This window comes from Condylura cristata, unplaced genomic scaffold, assembly GCF_000260355.1.
Source record: "Condylura cristata isolate star-nosed mole 26May11 unplaced genomic scaffold, ConCri1.0 scaffold00029, whole genome shotgun sequence".
NCBI classification, from domain to species: Eukaryota; Metazoa; Chordata; class Mammalia; order Eulipotyphla; family Talpidae; genus Condylura; species Condylura cristata.
Genome location: NW_004567130.1, coordinates 4,710,443 through 4,721,631, shown reverse-complemented (window position 1 = coordinate 4,721,631; position 11,189 = coordinate 4,710,443). Strand labels below are relative to the sequence as shown.

At 62.3% G+C, this 11,189-nt stretch overlaps 1 protein-coding gene across 1 annotated transcript; it reads right to left on the bottom strand.

The window, feature by feature from the left end:
• Positions 1-378: 378 nt before the first annotated feature.
• On the bottom strand, positions 379-8,740 carry ANHX (anomalous homeobox). The gene is made up of 9 exons (XM_004690657.1): positions 8,492-8,740; positions 7,094-7,221; positions 6,024-6,147; positions 5,245-5,461; positions 4,750-4,867; positions 3,748-4,037; positions 1,583-1,730; positions 564-648; positions 379-465 (listed from the first exon to the last, which is right to left on the bottom strand). Exons 1-9 carry the CDS (start codon positions 8,738-8,740, stop codon positions 379-381), a joined length of 1,446 nt encoding a protein of 481 aa, XP_004690714.1.
• Between the last annotated feature and the right edge of the window lie 2,449 nt (positions 8,741-11,189).

The following is an 11,189-nucleotide window of genomic DNA, read 5'->3' as shown; positions in this document are numbered from 1 at the left end:
ACGGCTGACGGCCTGAGCGGGAGCCTGCCTTCCCGGGCACACCTGCCCTGCGTCTGTGGGAGACCAGCAGCGAGGGTGCCTCTGTTCGTGCCGGGGCCAGCCTGGGAACGAGGCCTGGGCAGCTGCCTGTCTCCCCGGAAGCCCAGTGCCCTAGTGCAAACTCCCACTTCGGCGGACTCTGGCCTCACCAACGTCCGTCAAAAGCTCCCTCCAACACAGGGAGCCAAAACCAAACTTTAATCAAAGCTGGGGCAGGGCAGCTGCCAAAACACAGGCACCCGGGGACGCCTTGTATAACTGGGGACCAAGCCGTCGAATGGTGCGGACGTCAGGCCTCCAGGCGAGCTCCCTGCCACAATACCCAATGGAGTGGGCGGCTCAGCCCAGGCTACCTCCCGAAAGCTCCAGGAGCATGCTGGCACCCCAGAAGGCATCACTGGAGGCCTGGCCCTCAGGCCACTCCACCTGAGGGCAGTGGAATCACGTGAGGGTGCATGGCAGGCCAGGGTGTCCTGCCCTGGTCACTACCTCCACAGGCACAAAGTGAAGCCCCCGAAGCTCACCTGGCCGGTGGGCAGGGCCTGGCTCAGCTCCACAGCAGATGCCGGACCATAGAAGGTGGGGGAGGCTTGGGCCAGCTCTGAGTGGCTAGAAAAGGGGCGGGGTGGGGACAGGCTCCACTTCCAGGGCTGGGTCCACTGCCCACCCCATAAGCCTGAGTGCCCACCGTCTGTACAGTTTTGGGGCCACACTCTCCCAGCATGGCTCTGCCGGGACACAAGGGGGGCTGTGTGGCCCCAGAGCAGGTGGGGAGCACAGGCTCGCAGGAGGCCAGGAGCAGAGGGGAGGAGAGGTGCCAGGGAGGGAGGAGAGTGGAGCCAGGGTGGGGGACAAGAGGCGGCCCACAGCAGAAGGAATGGTCTGACACCCAGGCGCACAGGAACTCGGGCAAATGTCAGGCCCTGCAAGAAGCCGACTGAACAGAAAGGCCACGTCCCCGTGACTTGGCTGCGGTGAGAATCTAGGAACCTTCACGGGAGAAAGCAGGCTGCTGACCCGGGAGCCTCGAGGGGAAGGCAATGCAGAAGTCCTGTCCCACAGAGCACCACTGGCTTGCAGTGCGCCCCAGAGCCCCCACCTTTACGGCAGGGCCTCTATGGCTAGAAGACTGCTGGCTGGCCCAGGATGTCCAGACCCCACGCGTTGAGCGAGTTGGGGCTGATCTGGGCCCCTGCCCTGTCTGAGTCCGCAGGGTGAGCTGTGACAGGCTGGTTATGCAGCCCCTGGATTCCTCTCAGCGGGGATGTCCCACCCTCTGCCCCAGTCGCCTGGCCCCACAATACAGCTTGCAGCACAGGTTGCTGTGGCCCTGCCAGTCCCCACTGCCTGCTTCTGGGAAAAGAAAACACCAGAGAGGCTGCCCCTGAACCACACCTGGGAAGGACGCCTGCGACGGCACTGCTGCTCTGCCTTCTGCAGGCCAAGAGATGCTGCTAGTTTCTGAATCCCAAGAGGTTCTGCTCTGTTCCCCCCAAGATGCCAAGCCTGAAACCTGACAGCTGGGCGGCTGCACAGGGCTCACCTCCGACCGAGGGCTAATCCAGGCGCCTGTGGTGGGGGCGGTGCCACCAGGAAGCTACCCATCTGGGCCCCGGCGTGGCCACCGCTGGCACCGGCGGCCTCCTTCAGGTACACGCGCTGGGGGATGGTGCCAGGCAGATCCGAGAATCCTGCATAGGGTAAAGCACACTCCTGGATGCCGAGGAGGGGCAGGACCTGGGAACATGGGCAGAACCCAGGCATCTCTGCCCACCAGCCCACAGCACCCTAGGAAGGAACAGCCTCTACCTCAGAGCTCAGCCTCAGGCTTTGTCATCCTGGTCCCAGAGTCAAAGACTGGCACCAAATCCAGCCTGGCCACCCGGCTTTGGGGGGGAGGGGGAACATGCTATCCACTCTCACCTCCAGTGCTGGCCATGGGACCAGGCCACTAGCCCTTGGCAGTTTCTCACTTCAGAGCTGCCATCCCCAAATCCCTCCCCTTCCTCTCCTTCAGAATGCTCCCAGGAGCCATCCTCTCTGCACTTGAGTAGAGTCTTTATGGGCAAGACAGGCTGGAGCCCCTGATCTCTGATCCAAAGCAACAGGCTCGGTCAGGCTGCCACATCCTCCCTTCCAGAGTGGCCCTGAGCCCAGAGTCCAGCTGCCCAAGCCCTGGTGAGGGGCAGCCATGCGGGTGAGCCGAGGCCCACAGTTCAGTATCTAAGTGCAGCCCCAGGATGGAGGGCATGGGAGGGGGAGCTGGCAGTGTCAGAGGACATCACCCCGCACATGCGGGACCCTGCGTGCCAGGTGGGCTGGCTGGCAGTGGCCCCCACACCCACCCTGCAGCCAGGAGGGGGGACATGAGCCTCTGCCCATGGAGACTCAGGACAGCAAGACCAAATGGTCCCCTCCCTGCCCAACCTTCAGTCCCTGCGCCAGTGGCCCCTTGTTCCTCCTACTAGACTGAAGAATCACAGCAACACCGGGCCTGGCAGGTGCCTGCGGCTACAGGACCTCAGATCAGCACAGGACGCTGTGCCCACCAGAAGAGCCACAGCACTAAGAAGCTTAAGCCACTTCCACATGAGTTCAATCCCCGCCTGCTCCAGAGGTGACCACATGGCACGGCAGACCTCTCCTGATCTGCCCACTGCTCCCCTCAGCAGTGTACTTCTTCGATCTGCCTGTTTTGCTCCCCACTCTGTCTCTGGTGAATCCTCTCACCCTCTGAATCTCTGGCCTGTACCCAGTTCTGTATGAATAAATAAATCTTTAAACAAACAAAAAAAAAAGCACATAATCAAAGAAAACTAAATGTTCGGGAGGTTTGCTCAGGATTTCCAACATGCCAGCATGTAATGGCCGTGGGGAGGGGCTTCTCTGTTTTTCTTTAAGTGGAAAAGACTCACAGCAAGACAAATTTAAAAACTTCACATCTACCACAGTCATTGTGAGGTTTCAGGAAAATATCCCAAAAAAAGAAACTCAGGTGATTCCCAAAGGAAGCCACACAGGCCCCGGCCCAGCCCCCACCACAAGCCTGTGCCTTCAGACCCTGATTCTGTCTCTGCCAAGCTGCTGACCAGCACTAAAGGCAAGTTCAGGGAAGGCAGGGACTGGCAGGGTGACCTCGAAGGCACCGTCCCTGCAAAGTTAATTCTCTAGCAGAATAATAGAGGGGAGTGGAGGGTAAGGGCCTACAGCCAGTGGGACGGGCAGGGCAACTGCCGACACAGGAGCTGCAGGGCCAGAGCAGAGCTCCGCAAAGCAGAGCAGTTAGAGACGCCCGGAAACGCAGCCCAGGACCCAGGACCCAGGACCCAGCCTCAGGTGCAGCTGAGGCTGTAGCCCAGCCCTCCCCTTGAGGTGGGTGTCACAAAGCCCTTGCACAGTGAGAGTAGGGGAGCTCCTGCACCCGCAAGCAGCTCTTCAGGGGTGTCGCCCAGAGAGGTTTCTAGGGGTCTGCTTGGGTGGAGAGCTGGGGAGGAGGGGCCTAGACAGCCCCCTGTGGGGCTCAGCTCCCTTCCTCTTTCCCTTGGTATTATCTCAGCCAAGCTTTACTTCACAAAATAAAGTAAGTGAGGGATACCCAGAGTGTCTGTGGAACAGCCTCCCAGGCTCAGGTCCAGCCAAGCCGCCTTAATGATCCCTGTGGTCACAGCCACTGAAGCAGACCAGCAAGCTCCCTCTGCATGGACCCACCTGTGGCACTAGGCTCAACGGGGGCTGTAGCAGCAACAGTCGCTGTAATGTCCACAGGCCGCACGGTGAGGTCTGGGTCGGGACTGGGGACCAGTGGTCCGGTCAGGGAGACTTCCGTGCAGGACGCCAGAGCAAGCGGCATCAACCACGACTCTGGAGGAGCCAGAGGGGGGCCCAGCAGGTCGCCACCAGGAGCCAGAGGGCACAGGCCTGGGCCAGGGCAGACTGGAGGAAGAGCGGTGGGCTGGTGGCCAGGGGCCTCCTGGTACAGCTCAGCACCCTGCAGGGACCTAGGGACACAGGGGTACAGCCCCCAGGGTGAGCGAGGCCCCCCTTCCAGGGACCTCGGGACACAGGGATGCAGCCTCTGAGGCCCAAAGATTCCAGCCCAGCGAGGGAATCTTGGATCAGACCCAGCTGAGGCCCAGCACATCCTCCCTACTGTCACTCACCTCCTGGAGCTCCAGGCCCCAGGAAGCCTCCATCTACACGGTTCCCAGAAACTAAGGGGCCATGTGTGTTGGGTGAACAGTATTCACATGTGGCGGGGTGAAGGCATGGGACACTGAAGCTGGCAGGACAGGCCCTGGAGGCCAGGAGTAAATGGTGGCTACTCTCACAACAGGGCTGGGAAGCCCCAATGCTGTGCCCAGCAGCCCTAATGCTATGCCAGCCTCTGCCCATGCCTCTCCCACCAGCGGCCTGCACTCCCTCCTTTGCTGTCCACGGTCACAGGTGGAACATGGTGCTGGCATCTGGAGGACCTGCCTGCACCAAGCCCGGGAAGACATGAGGTGCCCAGCCTGTGCCCCACACCTAGTGCCAAAGGCAAGAGCTTGGTAGTCACAGCCTTGGTGTGGCCGTGGGATCCCAGGCCACTCTGCCCAAATCTTTCCCAGTCCTAGGCCAAGTCCTGGGGCTGTCTGCTCCTGGCACTGAGCTGGCCCCACCACACCTCCAGACTCGCTCTCTGAACACAGCCTGCAGCCCTCCACACAACACCTGGACAATGGCTCCGGTAGCATCTCAGCTTCGTGGAAGTCTGGGCCCTGTGGCAGTAGCTCCCACGACTCTCCCGGGGGCTCTGCAGCCTGCACAGGCCCATTCTCCTCCAGTCCTGCTAAAAGCAGTTCAGATGGGGGCTAGGAAGCTGATCCCAACCACGTCCCAGCAGTGAGGGCTGCCCACCAGCTTTAGAAAGAGGCCGTGGCTACAGGAACTTCCAAGGTCATGCGCCCTGAGGTCTCTCTTTGGTCTCAACAGAGACAATTGTCACCAACCCAGGAGCTCTCGGACAAGGATGGGTCACTTCCCATATCTGCTCACTGGCCTGGCTCTGGCCTAACCCATGAGCGCAGTGCAGCCTCTGGGGAGCAGTCCTGGGCTGCACAAAGGCAGCATGGGGAAAAATGCCTGGACAGAAGCCTGATGCTGGATACAGGACCCCAAGGCCTAACAGAAATCAGGCCCCACTGCAAGGAAGCTGGGGCTACTCACCTGGCCACCGAGGCCTGTCCACAACCCCGGAGCCGGTGTGGGGATGGCCTGAGGGCTGAAGGGGTGCAGGGCCCCTCTCCCCACCTCTGGGGTCCCATGCAGGAGTCTCCCGCTCTGCCTCTGCGCTCTGTACATGCGCTCGCCGGCGCCTCCGGAAGTTGGCGAACCAGTTATACACCTGCTCAGCGCTCAAGCCCGTCTCCAGCGCCAGATGCTCCTGACCGAAGCGACAGCCAAGCTGCCCAGGGCTTGGCCACCGCCCCAGCCCAGGGGACCCTGCTCTCCGGAGTGGCTCCACCCCAGGAAGATGCCTGGCAGGACCTCAACGGCCAGGTTCCCAGTGGCTGCCAGCCACTCAGTCTCCCTGTGCGCCCCCCTCCCGAGCTTCCCCCTCTGCCTCCCCACTTTCCAGAGTGGCCCCAGAGCCCCTAAGGTTGGCGGCTACTGGGTTTATACCCAGCCTAAGCTGGAACCCCCAAGCAGCCTCGGGCCTGTCCAGTGGGGATGTGGTGGGGGGTAGGTCATGGAGGCTGGCTGACTGAGGGCTGGGCTCCCAGGGTGGAGGAAGAGAGCTGGGGGTGGCCCAGGGAATGGGAGGGCTGAGGACCAGCACTGAGGAATGGGGCCAGGGTGGGCCCCTCAGCTAGGGGGCTCCAGTCCCCAAGGGCGAGGCACGGGGCGGGGCGGGGTCCTCAGCTTGACCTCCAGGCCAACAGGGGCTCCCGGCTGCAGGCCAACTGAGTCCAGCTGGCTGAGCAGGGCCACAAACGAGCTCCTACCCGCTCCACCTTGCCAGGGTTGGCGCTCACGCCTGCAGCGAAGTCCTGCAGCTTCTGGCGAACCTCCCTGGGGAAGTTGCGGCTCCTGGGGCCATCTGGGCAGAGCGCTGGTGGTGGGGGATTCCTGCGTAATGGGAAAGAGGCTGCAGGGGCATCAAGGTACCAGTGCCTCCCACTTGGCACGGATGTCGGAAATGAGCCAGCACCTGTCGGTGTGCAGGACCAGAGGCCCAGATGGCAGCGAACAAGCCCACAGCCCACACACCCGCCCCGCGTGGCACCCGACCCACCCCAAGTGTCCCTCAGCCCAGTCATCCCCAGCCGAGAGCCTCAAGCCCACTTCTACCTCCTCCCGCCAACGGGGACCCCTCCAGAATCTCTCTATAGAAACGGTTGGTTACCTTCCTGCCAGACCCCAGAACTGCAGCCTTGGTGCCTGCACCCCACACCCCACAGCTCAAGGCTCTGATCCTGGATCCCCCAGCTCAGGGCTCTGCCCCACAGTTCTGTGTGTTCCTCAGCATCCACTGCTATTAGCTGCCATCTTGGAGAGCCCTTCCCACCTTCCCACCTCATGCTGCCACCATCTCATGCTGCCAGGCAGCACCAGTGTTTCCATCTCTCCTTCCAGAGCCAGCCTGCAGCAGCCCTGAGCCAGGCTGTCAGAAGTCAGAGGGACCTGTAGTTTCACCTGCGCCCCCTCCTCTGTGGATGGTGAGGGGCTGAGATCACCAAAGTCCATTCTCCGTCCCAGCCCAGTGCACTCTGACCCCATGGGAATCGCCTACTGGGCGCAGCACCCTGGTCCTGTCTGAGCTGACATCACCCCAGAGGACTGCTGACCATGGGCGCTGACATGGACACTGGCCAGCATCTGTAGGGAGGGGTGGGTGGCCAGGGACAGCTGCCCAGAGGCCAGCTCCCTTGGGCTTCAATGGCAGACAGGCTCCTGGCAGCCCCTTCTCATGTGCAGGTAGGCTGGGGTTGCTCCCCAGCAGCAGCCTGCTCAGCCCAGGCTGAGGCTGTGCCCCCACAGCAGCTCCCAGCCCGCCCACACAGCCCCTACCTACCTCTTCCGGCAGCGGAACCTCTGCACAGGTGTCAGAGTGGCCACGCCCAGCCTCCGTGCCGCCAGGAGATAGTGAATGTCATGCCAGAGCTGCACCAGTTCCTGGCTGCCCCCAGGTACCCGGCAGCCCTGTGAGAAAGCCCTGCTCAGCCCAGGCCCAGCTCCCCAGGGGGCCCACCTGGGAGAGGCCCTGGAGGCTGAGAACCCTCTGGCTGCCATCCCCACCTGTAGCTCAGGCCCTGGCCCCCAGCTGCCACCCACTGGACTCCAGGAAGCCAGGCTCTCTAGCTGCCTGGCAGGCCAGGAATGTGCTGCCCAGGAAGCAGACGGCCAGCTGTGGCCCATGCTGGACTGGGACCTCCCCTCTAAGGACAGCTCCTGACTCACACTTGGAGACACAGCTAGACTGCACAGAGGACTCGGGAAGGCCTGTGGGCACACAAGTTTCCCAGCAGGACCAACTGGCCAGGGGGCACTGAGCCCAGGTGTCCCAAGGCCCCAGCCTGGAGGCCACAGTTTCCAGGCACCAGAGGTCAGAAAGTGCCAGCAACCAGGGTTCTTTCTTGGGCAGGAGGGTTGGCATGTGCAAAGGCCCTGAGGCAATGAAAGCGCTGGGGTTTCTAGAAGCAGCAAGGAGGCCAGATGCACCTTGCTACTGGGCAAGGTCTGGAGCCATGGCAGATGTGAGGGTTGCCCCACAGGTGCAAGTTGGCCCCCCACACCTGTGAAGCCCCAATGTAGCTGGGCACTACTCCACATGTGGGCAAGGAGACTTGAAGAGGGGCCAGGAGTCACCCCAAGGGGTTGGGGAGAAGCAAAAACAGAGAGCTGGAAAGAGAAAGCATCTTGATAGGGGGGACTCCACATAAACTGCTCCTCCAACTGCACAAGGGTATGGGAGGAGGGGCAGACATGCCCTGAGACTTTACTGGGAACCCTCTGAGCCTGGCACATCCTGGAACCTAGAGCTCCTCCGACTGTAGGAAGGTACAGCACAGGCTACAGGATGTGCCGCAATCCAGTGCAGCTGGGGCTTAGAACGAGCCATCAAGCTCCAGGCAAGGATGCACCTCACCAGGGCTGAAGACCGCACATGCCTTCGCCAGCGGGCCCTTGGTGCCCAGTGAGGGGAGGCTCCAGGGACTACCAGCTGACAAGAGACCAGCTGCTGGGCTCTGCCTGGCCACCTGCAGACCAGGGCTGAGCCCCTGGGCCAGTTGTCCTATCTGCCCCTGGAGGCTGCCAGCTCGCCAACCGGGGCACTCCCAGTTCACATTTGGTCAGCGGAGGATCCTGGACAGGACAGCCTGACCCATGCAGATAGTTATCTAGTGAGGTGACTAACGTCCTGTCTAGGTCCACACACACCTCACTGACCGCCCTGGAGACCCAGGCCTACCTCCAGCAGCCGGCAGGCGGCCTGGTGCTGCTCCTGCTGAGCCAGCCTGCGAGCACATGCCAGGGCCACATCAACGTTGTCCAGGAGCTGCAGGCGCAGCTGGCTGTCCAGCACTGCTGTAACCAAGGGCTGCACCTGGGCGGGGTCATCCTGCAGGTCCCGACACAGCTGGCCAGCAAGGGCCACTAGCTCAGCAAGGGGCGGACCAGCACTCCCCGCCCCACGCAGGAGCATCAGGAAGCTCTGCATCCTTGAGGACCTGCTGCCAAACAGGGGGCAAGTCAGGGCCTGCCCCCTCCCGAAGAGGGGCTGCCAGTGCCCCTATAGTTGCCTCCCAAGCAAAACAGCGCTGGGCTGTGTGCAGGCCCCACTGCCCCAACGGTAAGCCTCTTCCTGGACTACCCCACTTCTCTCACGTCCTCGCTTCCCCGCCGCCACCCTCCACCCACCCACCCCCTCTGGCTCTACCAGCCCAGAGGGCAGCCCGAGATATGGGGCCCGAGCAGCTAGAAGGCAGCTGGGCTGGACGGAGCCCGGCAGCCGGAAGGGGGCAGGGGCAAAACCACCGCGGTTTAACGACTGTGACTTTGGAAAAAGCCAAACTTTTGAAATATACAGACAAGGATCGCTCCGCTGCCACACGTTAAAAAGAAAAGGCCGCACAGAGACTCATAGGCCAGGTTAAGCCCTGAGGAGAGGAGGTGACATGCAAAGCGGGCACACCACAGGCTGGTTTCAGGGCCCAGGCTTAAGTAAGAACTACTGCACCCCCAAAGCCAACTCGACACTGCGCGCCCCCACCAGCCCCTCGCGCCCGGCCAGCAGGGAAGCAAGTCCCGCGGGGGCTGGGAGAGGAGGCCGGAGGGGGGTAGACCCCCTCGGGCGCCCGCGCAGAGGAGACCGCCGGTTACCTCCGCAACGCCGCCAAGGGTGGGCTCCGCGCGTTCCTGGGCACGTTCCTGGCAGCAGAGGCTTCTAGTGCTTTCCATCCGCGCCTGAGGCCAGCGCCTGCCGCCAGGGGGACCAGCTCGCGTCGACGCCGCGCCCCACCTCCAAGCCAGGAGGGGGAGGGTCCCGAGCTGAGCAAGAAGAGATTCCCCGGCACCCAGCTCTGCGGCGTCGCGTCCCGCTGCCCCCGCGCCTTTGGGCGCTGCTCCCAGGAGACGCGACTCCTGCTCCAGCAGCGAGGTCGCCGGGACGCCGCTATCCCCAACGGCCCTGCCCCAGCCCCCAAACCTCCGACTCCCCCGCCACCCCCACGCAACCCGCGCCCCATCCCCCAAGCGGCGCCGTCTCACCAGCCTCATAGCCACGCACTCTGGCTCGCGTGCTCTGCTTGCAGCGCCGGATCCCGCGGCGCGGAGGCGCGGTCGCTACAAAGTATCCAGGCCGCGGCCAATCGGCACCCGCGTCGGGTCCGACGACCTTGCTGGGTGCGCGCCCCCGCCCCACCCCCTGCGGTCTGGGGCCGCCAGGGGGCGAGGGGGCCAGGGGGACGGCCTAGGTTCCGGCGGATCGGTGGGGGGGGGGAGCATGTGGAGTAGACGGTCGCTGAGAGGTTCATGGGTGTTCAGAAGTGCCGTCCAGGCCTCGGAAGGAGCTGGGTTATGTCGGGGGGCCGGGTGTCGTAACTGCAGTGTGGCCCAATGGTGTATGGGCAGTAGGCAGTGGGGACGCCCGCCTGACCCTCCGAACGCCGCACCCCGCCCTGGCCTGGCGCGAGGAGGCACCTTCCAAATCTAGACTCCGACGGGGCGGTGGTGGTACCTTAGCTCCCTGCGGAGAACCGATTAGCACGCGGGGAGATGGCCTGGCCCGGGCGACTGTCGAATCCAGCGCCGCGCACGCTCCCGGAGCCCCCTGGGCGAGGGCTCCAGGTGGCCCCAGCTGACCCCTCCCTCGTGCAGAGACGGTTGTGAGTCACTCGACCACTGGCTGGCGGTTTGTGGCTCGTTTACGTGGTGCGAGTGAGAAACTGGAAGCCATTGCGGAGTCCGGAGTCAGATGAGTCCCCCAAATCGGGGTGCACGCGAGGAGCCGGGTGCTGTAGGGCACGGTTTGGAAAGGGCCGCCCAACTGGAAAGCAAAGCAGGACGATCGCTGCGGGAGGCCCGGTTGGCACCTGGGCAGATGGAATTTTTTTTGACCCCTGACCCTGCAAGGCACCTGTGACAGCCACAGGCCCTTTCTACAATGCCTGAGGTTCTCCCTGCTTTTGCCCTTTCAACACCATTTGTTACAAACTCGAGGGAACCTGTCAATAAAGCCACATCACTAAATTATATGTAACTCAGGAAGTTCTGTTCCTTCACTGTCAGGTTTATTTTGTGGTTGCCCAGGACCGAAGTTGTTGTTGTTTACAGGCCTGTCTTAAACGCCCTGCCTCAGTGAGTTTGGGGCCACAGTCCCACAACCAAAGAGAAGTTGGTTCCCTGAATTGTGAAACTTTTCAGCTTTTCAATCTTAACCACATTCTCAATGTCTCACTGTAAATACTGCAACCAGGACTCTCTTCTATGCTTTTTTTTTTTTTTTAAGATTTCTTTATGCACACAAGAGTTGGGGTACAGGCGGTGGAGGAGGTGTTTAATAAGAGTATTCACCAGACAGTGGGGAGCAGAACAGGTGGATCCACTGAAATACACTGCTGAGGGGAGCAGCAGGTGGGACAGGAGAGGTCTGCTGCGCCATGTGGGTC